Here is a 23,533-nt window from a genome sequence, read left to right on the forward strand (position 1 = left end):
AAAGAGATTCTTTACCTGCTTTATGTAGCGTAAGTGAGACTCAGCGATTCCATGAATGAAAGACTCAGGAGAAGAGCCCTTTGGGTTTCCATCACCAGCCAGCTGAGCTGAAGATCCCCATAGCATTTCACGGACAGATGGGGGATTCAGGTCTACGTGAAAGTCAGCGGAAATCTTACAATTGTTCTTTACATCAAATAAGGCAAGATTGATAAAAAAGGGCTCAACCTGGGAAGGAAAAGAGTTACATTTTTTAAATTAAGACTTTGCAGGGGAAGGAGGCCCACAAGTTATTTTCCTCAAATTTCTATGTTTATAGTTTCTTTTGGAGTTCAACATTTAGCTAAATTTGCATTACAGCTTATCTGCATAAAGAACATTCCAATATAACTGCCTCTACCAAAATTTCACTACTGTCAGGTATAAAGCATTTCACAAGTTACAATTTTTAAAAAATGAGTAGAAATAAAATGACAAGTTTAAAGAACACCAATCGTCTTGTGAATAAGATTTAATTATCTAAACATTTACCAAAGTTACTTCAAATAATGCCAATATTTTGGAGAAAACGTAATGTAAATCTTCCCTTTGGTTATATTATTCCTCACTGGGTCACACATCTCCTAAGAGCTAATATTAGTCAACAGCAAATGACTTGACAAAAGCTTTGCCCCATCAGCAATTTTGGAAGACATGATTCCTCTCTACAGATGGCGCTTCGAAGCTGGTCACAAAGAGAAATTTCATGCCAGATGGCATAAAGATGAACCCTTTTCACACAGAAAAGACTGCTGCATGTGCTTCAGCTACTTTTTAAAAGAATCACTCATCAGTGTTGATATCTTTAAAAGACAAAGCTAGAAGTGAAACAAAGATGAACATAAAATATAGTCTCTGAAGATTTTACATTTATTATCATTTCAAGTGCTCCTCAGCAACTCATATGACAGCTAAAGAGTAAAACTTGGCTCTCAAATCTCATTCTATAGAGCAGTGGGTGAGCAGACTGCACAGCATCTGTATCCCAGCATGGCTTTGGTGATGCGCACTCATAGCTATGAACCAATTTCAAAGAAGCAATCATATTCTCTCATAGAATTCACAAATTCTGAGGATTTTCCAGCTTCTGGGGACAGGCCCCTCTTGAATGTTGAAAGCCTACTCTGGCTGCTACTCTGAGTAGGTAAGACTCACAAATCCTCTCCAGATAAAAATAGAGTCATATTTTGGCAAAAGAATGATACATGAAATTCTTCCTTGTCAACTTTATCATGATGTACAGCCAAGGAATTTTCATTCAATAAATTAGTTGTCAGCGATAAGAAGGGCATTTCTTCCAGTGACTGGTTTTCAAGGGAAGTTGAAGGAAAACTCATACGTACATTGGTGGATGGTCCTTTCGCGTTGTCTCCAATTTGACCCAAGATATTGAAAGTTAAATCATGGCAATTTACCAGGAAACGCTTGTTGCATTTTTCTTCAAATGGCTTTATATCAGGTTCAATTCCTGAAAAGTCCAACCTCTGCAAAACAGTTGGTACAAATCATTAAGAAAAAAAAGATTCATATTAATATTGACTAATCTAGTCCAAAAGGCAGAATCCCACAGTGCTCCATCCATTTTTCATGTGAAGCCTTTTTGGTTTATTCCACAAGCCTTGGTGGCGTTCTTATAGGTTCAAACACTGATGGGGAAACACTGGAGGGAGATGACAAAACTCAGATCTAAGGCAATGGAAAAGTCACAGATCTCTACCAAGGCCTACAAAGCCCTCAGCCCCGCCTCCTTTCTCCCCTCTGGCCTTACCTTCTACTACTCATGCCTTCCCCCTCCCCCTCTTTTTTTCTTTTTTCTTTTTCTTTTTTTTGACAGGCAGAGTGGACAGTGAGAGAGAGACAGAGAGAAAGGTCTTCCTTTTGCCGTCGGTTCACCCTCCAATGGCCACTGTGGCTGGCGCACCGCACTGATCCGAAGGCAGGAGCCAGATGCTTCTCCTGGTCTCCCATGCGGGTACAGGGCGCAAGCACTTGGGCCATCCTCCACTGCCTTCCCGGGCCACAGCAGAGAGCTGGACTGGAAGAGGGGCAACCGGGACAGAATCTGGCGCCCCGACCGGGACTAGAACCCAGGGTGCCGGTGCCACAAGGCAGAGGATTAGCCTATTGAGCCGCGGTGCCGGCCCCCCTCTTTTTTTCTAGCTGTACTGGTTTCCTTGGTTATTCTTTTTTGTACACCAAGGTCACTCTCATCGCAGGGCTTCCCCCAGAGAGCTGCATGGCTTACTCCCTTGTTCCACTCAAGTCTGATCAACTGGCACTTCCACCAGGAGACTTCCTAACTCCCTGTAGAAAACCACACACTCCCTGTCACAGCCATGCTACCTTTCTCAGATTTCTCTTTCCAACATCTCTTTTGAATATCCATTTAGGGACTGGCGTTGTGGTGCAGCATGTTAAGTCACCACTTGGGATGCCAGCATCCTCACATGAGCACCTGTTTGAGTCCCCGCTGTTCCACTTTAAATCCCTGCTAATGCTCCTAGAAAGGCACCGGACGCTGGTCCAAGTGCTTGGGTCCCTGCCACCCATGTGCAAGAGTTGGCTGGAATCCCAGGCTCCTGGCTTCATCTTGGCTCAGCCCTGGCTGTTGTAGCCATTTGGGGAGTGAACCAGGGGATGGAAGACTCTCTCGCTGTCTGTAACTCTGCTTTTCAAATAAATAAATATTTTAAAAAATTATTTGAAAGGCAGAGTTACACACAGAGAGAAGGAGAGGCAGAGAAAGAGAGAAAGAGAGAAAGAGAGAGAGAGAGAGAGAGAGAGAGAGAGAATGTCTTCCACCCGCTGGTTCACTCTCCAAGTGGCTGCAATGGCTGGAGCTGTGCTAATCTGAAGCCAGGAGCCAGGAGCTTCTTTCGGGTCTACCATATGGGTGCAGAGGCCCAAGCACTTGGGCCATCTTCTACTGCTTTCCCAGGCCATAACAGAGAGCTGGATTGGAAGTGGAGCAGCCGGGACTCGAACCGGTGCCCATATGGGATGCTGGCACTGCAGGCAGTGGCCTTACCTGCTATGCCACAGCATTGGAACCAATAAATAATTTCTTTAAAAAAATTCATTTTAATTGTATATTGTTTGTTTTTCTCACAAAATATGTTTCAGCATACTAGAAATTTGATCTCCTTTAAGAGCTAGGCAAGAGAAAAAATTGACAGGAATGGGAATGTGAGCATCAAGAAAAAACAAATGGACTCTAACTTGGAAGATTCCATAGACAGTGATGTTATGAACTCAGTTGTGAAAGACAAATGAATGGCAGCTTTGTGGGCAGGGTGAGAAGAACTGACGAGTTTCTTTTTGGGACGTGTTGTGTGTGAGGTGATGGCAGTAGGTGGCTGGAAGAACAGGGGAGGTCTGGGTTTGGAGATCTGGACTGGGGAGTCAGTGGCAAGAGGCAGATAAGGCTAGAACCCTGGAGACCACTTACATTACAATGCTGAACAGAGTGAGAGGCGTCTGCTTAGGAAACTGATAAACAGAGTCCAGTTCTAACAGAGCTGGAGGATGTATACTGGCTGCAACAGAGAGATGACAACACTTCCACCAAAAGTTCATGGAAAAAATGGATTTAAAAGACAAGGTTGATTTCAGTAGAGATTTTTAAAAATCCATGCAGTTTTTCTCATAATATCCATGTTCTATGAACTTTCTGGAGACTCCTCATATTTTAAATGATCAATATTGGATAGTAAAAACAAGGATTTTAAAAAAGATACTAAAAGAGGGGCCGGTGTTGTGGCGCACTAGGTTAATCCTCCACCTGCAGCACTGGCATCCCCTATGGGTGCCAGGTTCTAGTCCTGGTTGCTCCTCTTCCAGTCCAGCTCTCTGCTGTGGCCTGGGAGGGCAGTGGAGGATGACCCAGGTGCTTGGGCCCTGCACCCGCATGGGAGACCAGGAAGAAGCACCTGGCTCCTGGCTTCGGATCGGCGCAGCTCCGGCCATTGCGGCCATTTGGGGAGTGAACCAACAGAAGAAGACCTTTCTCTCTGTCTCTCTCACTGTCTGTAACTCTACCTGTCAAATAAATAAATAAAAAATCTTAAACAAGACAAAAAAAAGATACTGAGAGCAAGAAAATCCTCTGTGTAGGGGAGGAATCTGTTCCTCTCAAAGACTCCTGGAAACCTTCCTCTCAGTTCCCAGGGTATAGGCGATCAAAGTTAATGTGCTCAATCCCAATGTCTGCACAGACTTATGACCTAGGCCCAAATGGAAAGTATAGATTGTGGAGTCATTTACTACACTTTCATTAAGGCCGCAGACACAGTAGGTGGGACGTGACAGGGTGAATCTGAGCAGAATGGAAAACTCAAGCCAAGAAACACAAGAATTTTTCTCAATTATCTTAGTAATTCAGGCCAAAACAGGTATTATGCCTGAAGAAGCTTAGATAATTATAGCTGTTCTGAGCTAGCCTGTACCACTGACGAAAAAAATCCTCCTTCAAAGGGCCCGATGTGCAAGATCTGTGCCTGAAAGCATGATCTTTTTCCCCTCTGAGTTTATTTATCTACCAAAGGAATACAAATGTGTGGGACTAGGCAGTGCTCTTGTGAACACTTATCTGTCTGTGGAGCCAGCAGAGGCAAGCCATTGCCATGGAGATCAATTCCAATTTCCGCCCATTATCTGCCCTCCTTTCTGTCTTACTCAGGCTGTGGAATGTGCAGAAAGCTGGACCAAACTACCCCAGCCCCTCAACCCTTTCCTTTCAGAGGCCTGTGAGCACAAATGTGGGCACATCCGGACTTCCCCAATCATTCCAAGTTTCAGCCGCCTCCTTCAGTCAGCACAGTGTTTTTCCTTTTTTTTTTTTTTTTGTTTTTGTTTTTGTTTTTAAAACACTAACTACAAAATAGTCTCTAAATGCTCAATTGTGGCCAAAAGAACTGAAATTATGGGATGGCACTTCACCTAGAGGAGGTCCTTGATACATACAACTTGGTTTCCTCTGTGACAAGACTGCCTTCCACAATCAACAAATTCAATTTTTTTTTAATCTTTAAATACTCATCACAATTTTTCGCTCATCGTAGATCACTGATAAAGAACTCAAACATAAAATCAGTTCAGTTTCATGACCACAAAAACACAACACCACAAATGTTTAAAGATACTAGATTTAGTTTCAACCACAGTCAATTGCATCCTTTGTATTCAATGAAGAGAGCCTGACATGTCCAATTAGAGCCCAACATGAGGACAGGATCAAAGACTCAGACATGCTTGGAACAAGTCAATTTCTGAAGAGTATCTTAGAACCAAACATTCCTGAAGCCTGCAATACTGTTTTCTTTTTTAATTACATAACTTATACACTAATGCACGAAAAGTCAATTTTCTCCAAATAATTTTATTTTCTCATGTGATCTTTATGAAGGGAAAAATCTTTGCATTATTATAAGCTTAATTTTTTTTAGAAAATATTTTATTTATTTGAAAGGCAGAGTGACAGAGAAAAAGGGAGATCCTCCATCTGCTGGTTCCTTCCCCACATGGCCACAACAGCCTGAGCTGTGTCATGCTGTAGCCAGGAGCCTGGGGCACCATCTAGGTCTCCCATGTGGGTAGCAGGGACCCAAGCACTTAGATCATCCCACACTGATCTTCCAGCTGTATCAGCAGGGAGCTGAATCAGAAGTGGAACAGCTGGGAATCAAATCAGCACTTTGATATAGGATGCTGGTGTCCCAAGCAGTGGCCCAACCCACTGCGCCACAACGCTGGCCCTGTGTGTGCTTCCTTCATTTCAAATTCAATAATACATTTTAATTAGAAAACAATATGAAGCAAAAAAGAAATAACAGCAAGTAAGTCTTACCCAATTATTTAATCTTTTCACTGAAAACATTATAATGCTTATGTAATGCATAATTTTCTATTTCAAACAAAATCAAAAGGTTTTAAATTAGAAATAGGTCAAAAAAGGGAAAAGAGTGATCAGCATTGTAGTGCACTGAGTTGAGCCAATGCTTGTTACGCTAACATCTCAGTATGAGACCTGGCTGTTCTACTTCTGATTCAGTTCCCTGCTAATGAGCCTGGGAAGCAGAAGATGACTTGGGGTCCCTACAAACATGTGGGAGACCCGAATGGAGACCTGGGCTTCCGGCTTCAGCCTGGCCCAGCCCAAGCCATCATGGCATTTGGGGAATAAACTAGTGGATGAAAGATCTCTCTCTCCCCCCACCTTCCCGCCCCATCCCTCCCGCTCCCACTCCCTCTCCCCCTTCTGCCTCTCCTCTGTCACTTTGCCTCTCAAATAAATAAATCTTTTTTTAAAAAGGGGGGGATTTTAAAAGTTCACCTCCACCCACAAATAATTTCATTTTCTCATTTCTCAGTTTGAAAAAATATTTGTAATACTTATATACTGCAGACTTTTTCAATTTAAACAAACTTAATTAGAAAATGTCATGGAATTTTAAATTAGCTACAGTATCTTACACAGAAAAGTAACTAATTCATGTAACAAGGTTAAAATATATACAAATATGAACATAAGTCTGTATTCCCCGGTGCCATTCTCCATTTAAAATAGGGTTAAGCCAGACATGAAAATTATCCCAGTTTTATGGCTCTGTATCAAATATGCAAAATATATGTTTCATGTGACTTGGTGTTCCTTATACTGTAGGTATTCATGGCCACTAGATCATAATTTTATTTCATGGGTTACATGAACACTGAAGCCATATTTAAGGATACTTTTTCCATTTGGAGGCTTAAGATGAAGTGAAAAGAATACACTATTTGCATATACAGCAATCTTCCTGAGTGAAGAGTTAGGTGTCAAGCTACCTGTTCAAAGTGAACAACATAAACATACAATAATCTATATTCCCCACTGGCATAAAACTCAGTGACTTCAATACTTCACAGACGTTATTTATCTGAATAAGCAACAATTCTAAGACCCTTAAAAGAAACAGATCATTCATACCTGAACTTCTGAGTCAAAAGAAAAGAGATTCTGTCTGCCATCTCCTCTACTCAGTTTGTTTAACTGTTCAGTTTCTCTTCCATACTGAAATGAAAACAGATGTATTCATAAAATCATTTCATTTCCTTCAAAACAGTATTAAATGCCATTTAAATATACACGTTTATGTAAAAGCAGCAATTTGACATAGCATGAAAATATAACGTTCTCCATTTCCATGTACTTGAGATGAATAAAGGACACGTGCTTGGCTGGGAGTGATGTATCACCGTCACTAGGACCCACTATTAGCTGTAGGTCAGATTCTCATTCCTTCTATGTGCCTATTCACAATACCAAGAATATTGTTCATCCCATTGTCAGTACAAAAAGGAATTCAAGAGATTTATGATGCAAAACAGACATAAGCCAAAAACACCACACTGTATGAATGTGTGTGTGTGTATACTTACAAAGAATATTATATTTCAATTCCAATTACATCACCTTAGGAAGCACATAAGAGGCTGCACTGGGATGACAAATATTGAGAGGAAAATACAACCCAAATGCAAAAAAAAAATCACAGAAAGCCCATGTCAGAGGAACAGGAGTATGTTCCTAAATTTTGAAAAATAGCTTTGAAGCTTAAGAGAGGAGCAAATTTAAAGGAGAAAAAAATTTCTAAATTTTTATAACTAAGCAGTCAAGGAAGAGAAATAAAATAAAAATACAAAGAGGTCTGACAAAGATTTAAATGAATAAATGGGTTCTAACCTAGTCTAAGACAAAGTCTGCAGAGTGAAATATGTATCCTACTAAGAGCCACATGATAATCATATCCATGCTCTCAAAATCAGTCCATTCCAAATTCCAAAGAACAGAGAAAATAACATAAGTAATGATTGTTCATATCTTTAGCTGATGAAATTACTCATATTCATAATTGTATATAGGGAGACTAAATGATTTGCATATGGAAGTAACATGTATAAAGCATTAGATTGAATGTCATATGTATGATCGGCATCATTAGCCCCTTGAAAGAATAATTTTATGAATGATGTAAAGTAAATTGAATAAGTAGCAGGTCAAATAATAAAGCCACAAAAACCTGAAAGCACTTTCTGGTATCTAGAAAAAAATAAAATTTTCCAAACTGTCAGTTGGCACTTACGAGGCCGTCTTTAGGAGTGCAACTTTCCTTTCACAGTCTCTACCTGTTTGACCAATTTGCTGTGGTTTTTCACTTAGAAATGACATCACCAAATGGAATCCAGCATTAAAACTTTAATAGCTGCTCCTGCATTGTCCCCGTTGAAGGCAATTTGCCATAAAAAAAGATATACCTTCATCAGCTCCGGATGCATGCTCCTTTCCAAACTGGCCATGATGTTCTCGGCTTTGCCTTGGCTGCTAGTTTCATCATCTGCAAATTCATTAAAAGCAGATGTTCTAAACCATACAGACCGTTACTAATCACCTAGGAGGAATGTTCTAACTATCTCTCCCATCCCATCCTCTCCTACTAGATTTATTGCAAAGAATTTTGATTATGAAAGCATAGGGAAAGCTTTAATGGACTTCTGAAAATCTGCCATGAATTTCCTAGCTGTTTTAGTTTGGTTATATCCCATGTGTCAGAGCCTATACAACATCAACACTTTTTAAAAAGTCTATCGACTCACATAGTCACTTTTAATTAAAAGGCAAGTAACCGTGACAATTAAGAGTTCTATATTCACCCAGCACAAAGGACATTCCCAAGGATTAAAATCAAGGGCTTTACCTCAAAAATGAGTCATTGAAAAATTCTGACCTTGTACAGTGTCTACTGTCTCCTTTTTCTCTTGCACTAAACTGTCGGTATTGATCTGAATAATCTTTTTCAAAGTTATCAACCATTCCTCCATTTCCTGCTCAGTTTCAGCAGCCAGATAATGGCTATACTTATCTAACATCTTGAGTTCAAAAGCATGACGGCGCATTTTGGGGCACTAGAGAGGGGAGGAAAAAAAAAAGCATGCATTCAGTTAATTTTAGTTGCCCTTTTAGTACTAGATTTCATTCATTTATTTATTTTTACCTCAGCTCAGCACACATGTGCGTCAATACTTTCATGAACTAGTTGCTTCTTTCAACAAGAAATAAGACACTGTTAAGACGATGAATAACCATACAAAACATATCATTTCAGTTCCCCTTGGGACTGAGCACAGTGGTATATACATAAAGTTGACATAAAAGACTACTTGTTATCCCTTCTCTGCCTTTTGGCTAAGATCAAGTGTAAAGGACTACTTGTTACTAAGAAGTAACAGTTAAGGCCTTTCGACATCATTCAGAGTTAGAAAAAAAAAATCAAACTACCACCAGAAACACAAGCAAAAATTTTACTCTTTTCACCATGCTTAAAGTTTTCCTTGCATATTTACAGATCTTTGAAATTGGATCTTTAAAAGAGGCTTAAATGTGAGCTGAAACAAATCTGGTGTTCACTTTGTATCAACTCAAAATGCAACAGGGATAATCCAGCTCATTTTAACATGCATAACACCAAATATATCACAGCAGCATAAAAGAAGACTAAAGTTGATGTACATTCAATCGCACTCTAAATAAAATGAATGGAAGTGGCCCTATGCTAAATACTAGCACACAAGGAAAATAAGTCTCCTTCTCCCAAACCTAAAGACACATTCTTTTACTTTACCACCTTCTCTGTTGTGACAAAAGAAATGGCACAGTGCATACTCCCAAATACCATCATGTTAATTTCAAGAAAGGCTCATGAATCAAGAATTTTCCACTGCATGGTCATTATTCAGGAAAGAATGAAAAAAAGCTCCTCCTTTTCATCTTCAAAGTATCGGAAAGGATAAAATGAAACTGCTGTAGCCCGTCATAAAGATTTATATGTTTGAAAATATTTGGGAGAGGGGATCATAAATAGATGGAAGAGGCAGATCCTGGGTGAAATACAAAGAAAGGTCAATCGGGACTAGGACTAATTGAGAAAATCCAGAACTTATATGTGCCCTCTTTCTTCCAGGAAGACAAGAAAGCTCTTCCTGAGCATTAATGAAAGCACCTTCTATTCTCAGATCTTCACACTTTTCAAGGCGTTTTCTCTTTTTATTCTCAATACATGTTATTCGATAGAGTACACAGACAGTAGTAATTTCATGTTATAATTTTCAAAGTTAAGAGTCAGGTAAACTGAGGACGCTGAACCAACATTTCCTGCTTCTTAATCAGCTCAGCAGTCCTAAGTCAACCACATACCCCAGCCCCACCATAACGGCTCCTATCCCTTGGTCAATTTACCTCCTATTCTGATTCTCTCTCTCCTAGTGTGTCTTTGTCCCTGCCTCCTCTGTAATTCAAGTCAACATGTGCTAAGTCCCTACTGTGTGCATGGTCATGCTAATTATTTTAAAAGATACAGAAGTAAGACGTGGTCCCAGTAATCCTGAAAAGAATGTACCGAATGCATCACAAAGCAGAGTTGATTCACTGGCAGGATACAGGAAAAGGCAGTGGTAGGTAGCACAAGTGAGGCGGAGTTCCACTTCCTGGACTAGAGGTTGAGGAGAGAAACAAAACCTTTCATGGCAGGAGTGGCATTTAAGCTGAGTCTTAAAAGATCAGGTTCCAATGGGAAGTGAAGGGGAAAATATGTGGCAAGAAGAAACAAAAATGTAAGAAAAGTCCCCAGTGGGGGAAAATGCATGGAGTGGACTGGGGTGACCAGCGCACAGCACATACAAAGGGGTGCAAGGAAGATGAGGCCAATCATGGTAGGCCTTAAACGCCTTAAGAGCTTTAGCGCTTATTCCGCACAACAAATCAAGGGCCAAAAAGGTTTTAAAATGGCCACGTGTAGGATCCAATGTATGTCTTAGGAAAACAGACTGGAGCAGACCAACAAATCAGGAGGCGAGAAGGCAGGACTCTGGGCCAGAGAGGATAAAAGCGAGAATGAGAAAAAGAGCTGTGGAAATAGAAGAGAAGCAGCTCCGGAAGCACCCTGAGGAATGAACACTGGCACTAGGTAAGCGTGGGGCACTGAAGAGAATTCTCAGGTTTCTAGAATGAAACTTTTAGAGGATGGAGGGAGGAGCCATTAACCAAGAGAGAAAAACACTGAAGTTCTTAAGGTTCAATAACCCTCTTGGAGAAAGAGAAAGATTACCTTGGCAATCTTACCTGAACAACGTCAATGCAGGCATCCAAGTAGATGCAACCTTTAGATTCTTTTGAATTTTTCTCATCTTTGTAGGAATTGAGAATATATGAACCATCAGGAAGTTGAGTCAAATAAAAATACCGTCTCTTGAAAACCTACAAGGACAACCCAGCAATGATAACATTTGTTACATACATAATGCTTTTGAATTTTAGTTTCTTTGAACTAAAAGCTTTTTTTAAAAAATTTATTTGAAAGAGTAACAGAGAGAGGAGAGACAGAGAGAGAGAGATCTTCCATCTGCTGGTTCACGCACCAGATGGCTGCAACTGCCAGGGCTAGGCCAGGTGGAAGCCAGATCTCCCACATGGGTGACAGGAGCCCAAGTGCTTGGGCCATCGTCTGCTGCTTTCCCCAGGCCATTAGTAGGAAGCTGGGATTGGAAGCTGAGCAGCTGGGTCTCGAGCCAGCACCCATACAGGATGCTGGTGTCACAGACAGCGCTTTACCAGCTATGCCAACATGCTGGCCCCGAACGAAAAACCCTTAAAGGGCTTTGCTGGTATTGTGTCTGGATGCTCTTCAGAAAGCTCAGATAAGTTTTTAAGAATTATGATTATCTTTTTTCAGTTAAGATAGATAATATGATGTCAAGTGATTTACCCTCAGATAATCAAATATCTAGTGAAGAACAGCAAGATTCAACCCTTGAACATTTATAAAGCATTTTTACATCTGAATCACTGACTCTCACTATAGCGTCTTTCTCTTAATTCCAAGTCATGACTGGATGTTTTAACTTGGTTTATATAATCAGAAATCCAAGTGGCATATATATCTATGTATTTATATATGTATATATATATTTACATACACACACACACACACATCTGACCTACATATTTTTCTGCGCTTACCTATGCTGTACCAGTGTCCCAGCTGCTAAAAGTCCAGCCTATACTGCTCCCACAGGGAAGCACAGAAAGTCATTAGTAGCCTACCATTGTTGCTGAGTACCCCAAATGCTGAGATTTAAATCAATAGGCCTGATGGGAATGTGCCATTTGGAGTTACAGATTCATAACATTGGAGGAATAACCTGTTACTATTGCAAAGCTCACAGGTCAGGGAAAAAGGTAGACTACCTAATTCCATTCACTCCTCTACTCTCACCTCCAGAGTCCTGAAACTTGGTGAAGGAGGTGAGAAAAGGGACAAGCAGCTCTCTGATGGATTTAGGCTTCTTTCAGTAAGTCACAAACTGCAGGCTGTGTCAAGCATTTGTCACAGTGAAAGGTAGAGCTTACTCCTATCGCAATTCTCCAGGACTACGGATCTGAAATCACTTCAGGATGGGAATGAGAAGAGACTAGGAAACACTCTCTTGGTGATTATTAAGGAAATGCATTTTTTAAAAAAAGATTTATTTTATTTATTTGAAAGATAGTTACAGAGAGAGGTAGAGACAGAGAGAGAGGTCTTCCATCGCTGGTTCACTCCCTAGATGGCTGCAAAGGCCAGAGCTGCACCAATCCGAAACCAGGAGCTTCCTCTAGGTCTTCCATGGGGTGCAGAGGCCCAAGGACTTGTGTCGCTCCCCCTCTTCGCAGAGGAACGACACAGGACCCTGCGCTGTTCTTTTGTCTGCTCGGCCCTTCCCGGGTTTGCTGCTGGTTCTTCCCGGGTTGGCTGCCGTCCCTCCACCTCCGTGGAGGGGCGGGCCCCCCTGCCACTTTCCCCACTTCCACGGGGGAGCGGCACACCGCCGGCTGGCTCTCTCGGGGGCTGCTCAGATGTTATCCGGATATTCCCTTTAGATGTTCCTGGTGCATGTTGTCTCTCTCCTCATTTATAGTCCTCTTCCACCAATCCAACTCTGCTACCCACACGCCGAGTACGCTGCTCTCCTCCAATCAGGAGCAGGATCAGCTCCTGCAGGTTATTGGTCGAACTGGAGGCACCTGTGTAGAAGCTGTTTACTCCCTTCTCAGCGCCATATTGTGGGAGAGCAGATGCATAGAATAAGTCTTAATTCCAGTAACTTAGTCTAGTCCGAGTTGCTCCCCACAGACTTGGACCATCTTCTACTGCTTTCCCAGGCCATAGTAGAGAGCTGGATCAGAAGAGGAGCAGCCGGGACTAAAACTGGCACCCATATGGGATGCCAGCGCTTCAGGCCAGCACTTTAACCTGCTGCGCCACAGTGCCAGCCCTGGGAATGCATTTTTAAATTATCATTTATTTATTAGAAGATTTATTTATTTATTTGAAAGGCAGAGTTATAGACAGGCAGGGGCAGAGAGGCAGAGGTCTTCCATCTGCTGGTTCACTCCCCAAATGGTTGCAATGGCCGGAGCGGGGCCAATCCAAGCCAGGAGCCAGACGTTTCTTCTGGGTCTCCAACACAGTTGCAAGCCATCTTCACTGCTTTCCTAGACCACAGCAGAGAGCTGGATCAGAAGTAGAGCTGTCGAGACTCAAACCGCTGCCCATATGGGATGCCAGCACTGCAGGTGGTGGCTTTACCCGCTATGCCACAGCACTGGCCCCTGCATTTTTCTTCTCTTAATTATAGAATCTGGCTTTACGACTTCAGCTTGCCATTTTCCATCATCCATCTGATTACCCAATATGATCTCTGACTATATTAGGAGCTTTAATTATGGAAAAAGTATTATTTGGCAAGATGATTCTTGCAAACTACTTAACTTTTGGCAAACTATCTGAAACTTTAACAATTTATTTCTCCATCGCACGAGCAAGGAACGTATATGAGCATGTTAAGGAGTGTTTCAGAAAAACTAGCAAAAAGAAATAATAATGCTTGCAGCGATTTTTTTTTTACTCAATTAAATGTCATTGATTTTTGAATAACAAAAGTATTCCAGTGTGAGGAACACTCTAATGAAGTTAGGCTGATATATGCTACAATTTTTATTTCAGGGAGTGATCATGTGGACTACCTGGTATTAGCAGAAAAGAGTCCAAAGAGGAATAATTATCTTGTTTTCCAGTGTTATTCAAGGAAATATTATTATATGAGGAGTCTTCATAATGTGTGTTTCCATGAACTTTTTGAAGAAAATATGCAGGGCCAACGCTGTGGCACAGTGGGTTAAAGTACCATCCTGCAACGCCAGCGCAAGGCGCTTGTTTGAGTCTCCGCTGTTCCACTTCCGATCCAGCCCCTTGCTAATGCACCTGGGAGGGCATCGGAGGACAGCCCAAGTGCTTGAGGCCCTGTACCCAGGTGGGAGACCAGGAAGGAGTTCCTGGCTCCTGGCTTCAGACTGGCCCAGCTGCAGTCATTGTGGCCATTTGGGGAGTGAACCAGCGGATGGAAGACCTCTCTCTGTCAGGCTTTCAAGTAAGTAAAATAAATCTCTAAAAAAAAAGGGGGGCGTGGCGCTGTGGCAGAGCAGGTTAATGCCCTGGCCTAAAGCACCAGCATCCTTTATGGGCGCTGGTTCGAGACCCGGCTGCTCCACTTCCAATCCATCTCTCTGTTATGGCCTGGGAAAGCAGTAGAAGATGGCTCAAGTCCTTGGGTCCCTGCACCCATGTGGAAGACCCAGAAGAAGCTCCTGGCTCCGGATCAGTGCAGCTCCGGCCATTGCGGCCAACTGGGGAGTGAACCATTGGATAGAAGACCTCTCTCTCTCTGCATAGCTCTTTCAGAAAGGAAGGAAGGAAGGAAGGAAGGAAGGCAGGCAGGCAACTATGCAAGGAGTTCCAAAATTTCTGTGTGTAAATCTTAAATCTACTTTTCTATGAACCTTTAAAAAATATTTACTTATTTATTTGAAAGGCAGAATGACAGAAAGAAGGAAAGAAAGATCTTCCATCTGCTGGTTGACTCCCCAAATGACAGCAATGGTCAAGGCTGGGCCAGGTTAAAAGCAGGAGCCAGGAGCCAGGAAGTCCACTGGGGTCTCCCAAATGGGTGACAGGGACCCAAGGTGCATTAGCAGGGAGCTAGATTAGAAAGAGACTCAAACCAGTGCTCTGACAGGGGATGCTAGAGTGACAGGTGGCAGCTTACCTCATTGTGACAAAATGCCGGCCCCTCCATGAACTTTTTGAAGTACTCTCACATTAGGATATAAAGATAAGGGTATGTGTATGTTTCTTACATATCTCTTATACATGAAACAATATATACATGAGACAATACGTGTATATATTCTCATTCAAATAACCTCCTTTTAAGTTTACTGGAAGAAATCTAAATTAATACACAAGAAAAAACAATCATAATATGAATTACCTATGTACACTTGCTTATATTCATGGCAATGTTCATGTTTGTTATTAAAGTGACAAGACCCTTACGGTTGGCGCTGTAGTACAGTAGGTTAAGCATCCACCTGGGGTGCCCACATCCCATATGGGTGCCGGTTCGAGTCCTGGCTGCTCCACTCCCGATCCAGCTCCCTGCTGATGGCCTGGGAAAGCAGTAAAATATGGCCCAAGTGTTTGGGTCTCTGCACCCATGTGGGAGACCCAGAGGAATCTCCTGGCTTCAGATCAGCACAGCTCCAACTGTGGTAGCCATTTGAGGAGTGAACCAGCAGATGGAAGACCTCTGTCTCTCCCTCTCTGTCTGTAAGTCTGCCTCTCAAGTAAGTAAATAAATCTTAAAAAGCAAACAAACAAAAAAAGACAAGTCCAGAATACCTAACTACACATTATGAGCTTATTTCAACAGAATATTACTGAACATTTACTGTGTGCAAAACGCTACTTTTTAAGAGTTATCACAACAATTATGCATGACAAAAAGTAGAGTATCATTTCCAGGAAAAAAATGTATGTGGAAAAATTGCAACCAGATTAGACTTTGAATTGTGAGCAAATCTAAAAGTCAAAGTCGAGAGCTTTGGTGGCACAGTCTGTAGAATATGCTTGCAGAGTCCCCAAGCGGCAGCAACGAGGGGGCAGAAGAAAGAAAAATACAGTCAAACATTTGTGGCACAGAGTGAAATTACAGCCTGTGAAAAATTTTTCTTCATGTACTGCTGCCTCACCAAGCAATGAAGCCGTGTGGCAGCCACCACTTCCAATATTAGCAAAGCACAGTTTTATAACAGAGAGGGAAAGGGATATGAAATTACAGGAAGTCACTTCCTGTAACATCACAATGACGTCTGAATGCGACACTGAGGCAGGGAGCTTGTGAATCTGGGGAGGGAGACGTGATGCCTGAAGAGCACTTAGAAAGATCAGATGTCTGAAAATGTTATTATCTTGATCCTCAGCCAGGCTTTCCTGCCGGCCAGCTCAAGACCCCGCTTCACTCGGTTTCCTCACTGGTCCGATGATGGGAACAGACCACCTGATCCGCAGGAACACTGTTTTTCATGACTGACAAGTAATTTCATTGAACTTGAACAAACAACACAGCAGCTTTCCCAGGCTGGGTGCTATCCTCCCCATGCCAACTCTTCATATACCAAATGCACATGATTTGCACCGTGAGGACTTAAAAAAAAAATCTGTGCTCAACAACATACTAAAAGATGTGCAAGATCTCTTCTCATTCTTACATTCTATTACATATGTCAGATTTCAACTTCTGGGAGGTTTTTAAGGTGTCTTTTTCAAAGAAGAAAGTGGCACCCTGAGTCTCTTACATTGAACCAAACAGGAAATAAAGAACCTTACTTTTTTTTAAATTCTGAGATGTGGCTATTTATTTAGGATCCAGGTCTACATTTGTTCTACTATTCAAAAGGAAAACACATGTTGAAATAATAACTAAGTAGAATAGCGGGAATTACCAAAACCACATCAATACCTTTGATCTATATTATATCATTCTAAAGCTACCATATCTATAAGCATACCTTTCAGCTGAAGGCCTCAAGTCCTTTGTAACCAACAGCTAATTTTCTTAGTGTCACTTCAGACTAAGTATATCATTATCCTCATTTTACCTAACACCAAACAGAGATGAAGGAGCTCATTCAAGTTCACATAGGCAAATCACTGGTAGAACTGCAATCAGAAGCATATTCAGAATCTTGCTGAAACCCTTCAACAGATTCCCATAAGGCCAGAATAGTAGCTAAAATCCCCACCATATCCTGCAATGCTGTATATAATCTGGACTTGGTACTTATTGTCCTTCATTTGTAATCATGCTGCTCCTCATAGCTTTTCTGAACCTTTGCACTCCCTGTTTCTACACCTCTTTCCTTACATATCCACACAGTTCACCATCTTATTTCTTTCATCTCTTTGCTTTAATCACACCTCCTACGGCCTTCAATGCATACTTACCTGCATCATAGCACCCTGTTTTATCTTCTTCATATGGTAATCCCTATCCAAAATGCATCTTGTAAGTTTTTTTAAACATTGATTGATTGATTGGTTTGAAAGTCAGAGTTAGAGAGTGAGAGATGGATGCATCTTTCTCCTGGTTCACTCCCCAAGTCGCTGCAACGGCCATGGCTGAGCCAGGCCTAAGCCAGAGGCTTCATCTGGTCTCCCATGTGGGTGGCAGGGGCCCAAGTACATGGGCCATCTGCTGCTTTTCCCAGGCCATCAGCAGGGAGCTGGACTGGAAGTGGAGCAGCCAGGACTCAAATTGGCGCCCATATGGGATGCCAGTATCACAGGCGGCAGCTTAACCCACCGTGCCATGACGCTGCCTCCCCCTCCCATGCAAATATTTCTTATTATCTATTTGTTTTTGGCTTGTGGTCTTTTTCTAGACCACTGAAGTCCATGTTACATCTACTGCTCTATCTCCAGTACCTATAACAATGTCTGGATGCAATATAAATTTTGCAAAAATGGATGCTGAGTAAACAAATGAAAAATGCATTTGTTAGCACAGACTTTTCCCATGGTATTATCCAATGTATTTTTGTTCCTCCTCCTTGCCTTTAAAATTTCCTAGATGGTGAACACAGCTGAAAATTCCCCCATCTTAATTGGTGAGTAACACAGATACTGTTACTCAGTCTGATCACCCAGAATAAAACAGAAAAGCGAAAGTACATGATTCTCCAGAATTGGGTCCTGCTAAGTCCAAGTGTCCTGAAGGTCCCAGAGCGGTATGGATGACAACCTTCTGCAACCCTTCTGCAGCGAGAACAGACGCCTTTTGTCATTCCGTGGCATCAAAGATGGGGGAACAGCAGGAAAATTTAGTATCCCTGAAGCAGGAAAACCTTTTATCGTTTTATATAAAAAATCTTGAAAGGGTTTACTTATGTTTTCTGTTAAATGACATAAAACAGAACCCTAGAGAAAGGAAAATCTGGAGGTTAAGAGGCCGAGTAGTTAGGGCAGGAGCCGTGGAAAATGGGGTGAGGGAACCTACCTAGCTAATGTCTCAGAATTGAAGGGAGAGCTAGCAACTGCAAGGAGAAAGCAGGAGAACAGACTAACTGGGTCTCAGAACTGTTTTAAGCAAAGATGAAAGAAGCAGTGAGGGGGGAACCCCAAGACAGAAAACTGAGTTGTAGGGGTACGTGTTTGGCTCAGTGATTAAGATGCTCCCATCCCACATTGGGGTGCTTGGGTTTGAGTTCCCGTTCTACTTCTGATCCAGTTTCCTGCTAATGCACATCCAAGGAGGTGTTAACAATAATTGAATACAGCTTTTTCAAAATACACATTTTCCATGAACATTTTGAAGGCCTCTCATACATAAGGATTTCAAAATGTTTGCACCAAAACACACATACCTTTTCATTCTATGAAGTCCTCTTGTACTGCCTCCATACTCACTATCCCCTTTCGGATTCTCTTCCTTCTTCAGGAAGCTTTCTCTGACCCAGACCACAAAGATCTGGACTACATAGCACCTGGTCTCTATACTACCTTTAAATAATTATTCTTTACTGTGTGTCTCATCTCCACATAAAACTATTAGGCTCTACATGTGACACCTCTTTCTACCCCATGCAATGTTAATACCTTGAACCAATAAACTATTCAATATCTATTTGGTGAGGAATTCATAGATTCCTAATAGCATCTTCTACATAGGAAGCACCGAATAAATGGCTTTTGAACAGTGACCAATGAACAAGGGAAAACAAAACATGTACAAAACAACAGTGAGAAATCCCTTCTCCATAATAAATGAGTATAATCCATTTGTTGGATGTAAGAGACAATCTGGTAGACTTGAGAATACAATTGGACTTAGGTATGAGAAATAAAAAATTCTTATTTTTGTTCCAATAAACACAGTGATCTTGACCTCCCAGCAATCATTTTAATGTTCTATGTGCGTTCTTAGGTAAGATATTCTTTTTGATTTGTTATTCTCCCACTGCAGAGGGGGAAAAAAGCTCTCCCATAATAACCAAGAGTTAAGTGAGGACTTTTGACTCTGGATATAAAACAAATGACTGTCTCTCACGCAGAAAAAAAAAAGGAAGGAAGGAGAGAAAGAGTACCAGAAGTGAGTCAGACATCAAGCAGTTGAACTTGCAACCCTGATAACATACCAAGACACTTCAACGTGTAACTGCTGAGAATGGGAAGGAGGGAGCTAGAGGAATGTGACCCAACTGAGCCAAGAAGATGCATAAAGGTGGGTGTCCCAGGGTTGGCCAAGAATCTGCAACCATTTTTTAAGAAACGAAAAAAACACTCTCAAGGTCAAATTTTTTTTCTCCCACATATCATTATATCCCTTAGGAAAAATAGCTCCAAATACCAGGGGAAGGTCATGTCCAATTTCATAGCTATCTAGTCCACATTAAGTTCCTTCACCGATAAGGAAAAATATGGAATAAATAAGATGTTTCCAGCAGCTATTTGGCAAAGACAGAATGTGAATGAATAGGTTTCTATTAGGAGTGGAGTTTCTAAGTGCTCACGCATTCTCTACAATACATTAAACCTCTCTCCAATACTTTTCCTGGAATTGAAGAGTGGCAAAAGGGTGTGTTCTTATTAACTAGGAAGCACAAATGAGGAAATTAGTCACTATGACAATGTTCTCCTGTTTTAACATGAATCCTAAGAACAAAGCAAATTACAAGCGCTGAATAAAATGGTCAATGTGCCCAGATAGCCCAAAGAGCTTCTGCAAGAGGCGCATGATGCCAGCAACCTCTTCAGTGAAAGGAAGCACAAGGGCACCGAGCACGGCGGCTTGCGGAGTGAAGCACACTGTTAGCGGCTCTCCCGTAGCCCGGGCTTCTCAGGGCTGGGTTCTCAGCCAGCAACAGGGTTGCTCAGCAAGCACGCCTGGGAAAAGAATGCCAGCTGCAGAAAATGGCGCGGGCTGTATCTCAACACGACCAGAGCTGGGGGAAAGGTATACAATGGGGCAAATACAACATCATATAAATAGGGGGGTCTTAGAAGCTTCCCAAATGAATAACTGGGGTTCATCCCCTTAGCAGCCCTTTCTCACTACAGCCCATCATCACTGACTAGAACATTCTCACAAAACTCTCTGGCAGCTCATGAGCAGAGGTTTACCTTTCTAAAGCAGCCCTTATACCAATTACTTCTGCTATACTTCTGAGTATGTGTGTGAGAAAGTGTGTATCACATTTCAGGTCAGGGAGTTGCTTTCTCTAAAGATCTTATGAATGGGCCGGCGCTGTGGTATGGCGGGTTGAGCTGCTACCTACAGTGCTGGCATCCCATATGGTTACTTTTCAAGTCCTGGCTGTTCCACTTCCAATCTGGCTCCCTGCTAATGGCCTGGGAAAGCAGTGGAAGATGGCCCAAGTGCTTGGGTCCCTGTACTCATGTGGGAGACCTGGATGAAGCTCTTGGCTTCTGCCTGGCCTAGCCTGGATCATTGCAGCCATTTGGGGAGTGAACCAGCAGATGGAAGACCGACCTACCTCTTTCCCTCTCCCCCGGCCCCCTGCCTCTCTAACTCAGCCTTTCAAATAAATAAAATAAATCTTTAAGAAAAATTTATTTATTTGAAAGAATTACTGAGAGAGGGAGAGAGAGAGGTCTTCCATCTGCTGCTTCACTCCCCAAATGGACAAAACAGCCAGAGTTCTGCCGATCCAAAGCCAGGAGCTTTATCAGGGTCTCCCACATTGGTGCAGGGGCCCAAAGACTTGGGCCAACCTCCACTGCTCTCCCAGGCCATAGCAGAGAGCTGGATCAGAAGGAGAGCAGCCGGGACTCGAACCAGCCCTCATACGGGATGCTGGCTTTGCAGGTGATGGCTTAACCCTCTGTGCCACAACACAGACCACCGATTCTCTTATTTCTTACAGCAATCAGAATGTCAGAAAAGGACTCAGACTTGTTTATAAAACAGCTTAAAGCTGTTGTGCATAGTTTCAAACTTTCCAAGGGACTGATTCTGCATAATTTTTACAATTCAGAAAGTTTCCAATGAATAAGCACCCTTACAATTGTACTTCACTTTGAGAGGCAACAAGGTGCCCTGCTTTTATTCTCCATCAACCCCCAAAGAGGTCTGCAGGCCAGCGTCCAGCCACAGTGCGTCAAGGAGACCCAGATAACATGCAAGAGGCCTGGCTCCTGTAGGCCATTATTTGCCAATGAGTCGTGATAAATACCCAGATCTTACTGCTGGAGCTTCCTGGCTGATCTGCTGTGAGTTCACAGGAGCTCTCAAAGCTTGGATCTGCTGATAAGAAATGGCTCTTTGCTCTCAACTTACAGGGCTGTTGCTAAAGCTGCCTGAACCTCTCACCAGTGTGGGCTGGCAGTCCTTGCCAGCAAGAGAATGCCGGAGCACCAAAGATAAACCCACCTCCAGTATCAGGAAACTGACTCAGAACAGCACACCTGAGTCATCTCCCCAAGTCACTTCTGAGCTCCATTAATATTCTTCACTGCAAAGAGGAACCCAGCAGAAACAAATTCCTTTCAGAATGTCTCAAACCCTCTTGGCCTTTTGCTTCAGTGCTACCTCTGCCTGTCCCAACTCTGCCACAGCTGAATCAGCTGCTCACCTTATCTCAGGGTTGATCCTCTCTCCTCTGCCTGAACCAACCCAAACTGGAAGCAGGAAGCAAGCATGTGCAAGTACTTCCAGCAGTTCGTGGAAAATACGTATTATGGAAAAAAAATTATGCATGGATTTCAAAAAAAAAACTTTTGCACCTAAATAAGCCTTTATTTTGAGTTCCATTTTCTTGTGAACTGCCCCCCTGTAACAGGACACCAAAAGGGGACAAACCAGAAGTCCCCAGTGTCTCTTGGTTCATAGGCCTGGACTTCTGCTTTGGCCCTCTCTCCAAGTTCCAGCTAGCAACTACAAAACTGCTGCCCATTTCCAGTTCTCTGCTCTGCACACACACACGTACCCTCTTGTGTTTACGAAAGGGAATGTAATAAAATTATGAAAGCCAACACTCCAACTCCAATAATGCTGAGCTAAATAACAGTTAAAGCACAATTCTCGCAGGAAAAGGGAATATGGGCAAAATCCTTCAAGAAGTTCTGGTTGAACCTTTCTCTCATGTCCATTCTAGCTTTGACAAGTCCTGAAATACAATACTACTGCTATGGCTTAGGAGGTAAAAATCAGGAGGATAGGAGATATATATGCTTTTGAGCTCCCAGAAATCCAATATGGAAATCACAATCCAGGTTGGAGAAGAGCAAGGAAAAACAAAATTCATAACCAGACACAATTCTCAAACCACACATGGCCTGTATACTACAGGGTATTCCCTATTAATATTTTATAAAACCTTTGTAGCCTCATATGACTTATTTGGCTTATCCCCCCCCCCGCCTTTTTTTGGTCTACTGTTAGAGTTTTTTAAAAGAAATAAATGGTTTTAGGATGCATGAATTGTATCTCACACCCAAAAAAGAAATAAGTGTCTCAAATATGAACAGCTGGGGATAAAAAGAGGCAAAGCAATAATTAGCTGGAGACGAGTGGCAGCTGCCTCCTTCTCTAGGCGACGCGGTCACAGGGTTCCTCAGAACCAGCACGCACTCCATGAATTTAGGGAGTTTTTTTTTTTTAACACTGTGGATAAGTAAGAGATAGCTGAACACTCAATCTTTAATTACGTTAGTTTCTTATCTGTTGCAACGAATGACCATAAGCTTAGTGGCCTAAACTAAGGCAAATCTATTATCTTAAAATTCTGGAGGTTCAAAGTCTGACGTGGGTCTCACTGGGATAAAATCGAGGTGGCAGCCAGCCTAGGTTCCCTTCTGGAGACTCCTGGCGGGGAGCCCATTTCCTTTGCTGCTTGCAGCTTCTCGAAGAGTCTGCCTGCATGTCCTGGCCTGTGACTCCTCTCTTACAGCTCCGAGTTTTCAGCAACACAGCATCTCGCCCAGGCCCGGCTTCTGTATTCATCTCTCTGCCCCTGACTCCTCCTTGCTGCCTTGCTTCCATTCCACTTCCCAAGATCCTTGGG

At 42.3% G+C, this 23,533-nt stretch overlaps 1 protein-coding gene across 7 annotated transcripts in view; it reads right to left on the reverse strand.

Moving 5' to 3' along the window:
- The window catches only part of DOCK11 (dedicator of cytokinesis 11), a 209,900-nt gene that overhangs the window by 124,271 nt on the left and 62,096 nt on the right, over positions 1-23,533 (reverse strand). For all 7 annotated transcript variants that reach the window (XM_089323799.1, XM_089323798.1, XM_089323800.1 and 4 more), the window contains exons 7-12: positions 11,195-11,329; positions 8,805-8,982; positions 8,335-8,414; positions 7,007-7,090; positions 1,383-1,523; positions 16-228 (exon numbers count right to left, since the gene is read on the reverse strand). In XM_089323799.1, the coding sequence (XP_089179925.1) occupies positions 16-228; positions 1,383-1,523; positions 7,007-7,090; positions 8,335-8,414; positions 8,805-8,982; positions 11,195-11,329 (831 nt within the window). The remainder of the gene's footprint in view (positions 1-15; positions 229-1,382; positions 1,524-7,006; positions 7,091-8,334; positions 8,415-8,804; positions 8,983-11,194; positions 11,330-23,533) is intronic.

Source organism: Oryctolagus cuniculus, chromosome X (genome assembly GCF_051225735.1).
Source record: "Oryctolagus cuniculus isolate XC-2025 breed Fujian yellow rabbit chromosome X, ASM5122573v1, whole genome shotgun sequence".
NCBI lineage: Eukaryota > Metazoa > Chordata > Mammalia > Lagomorpha > Leporidae > Oryctolagus > Oryctolagus cuniculus.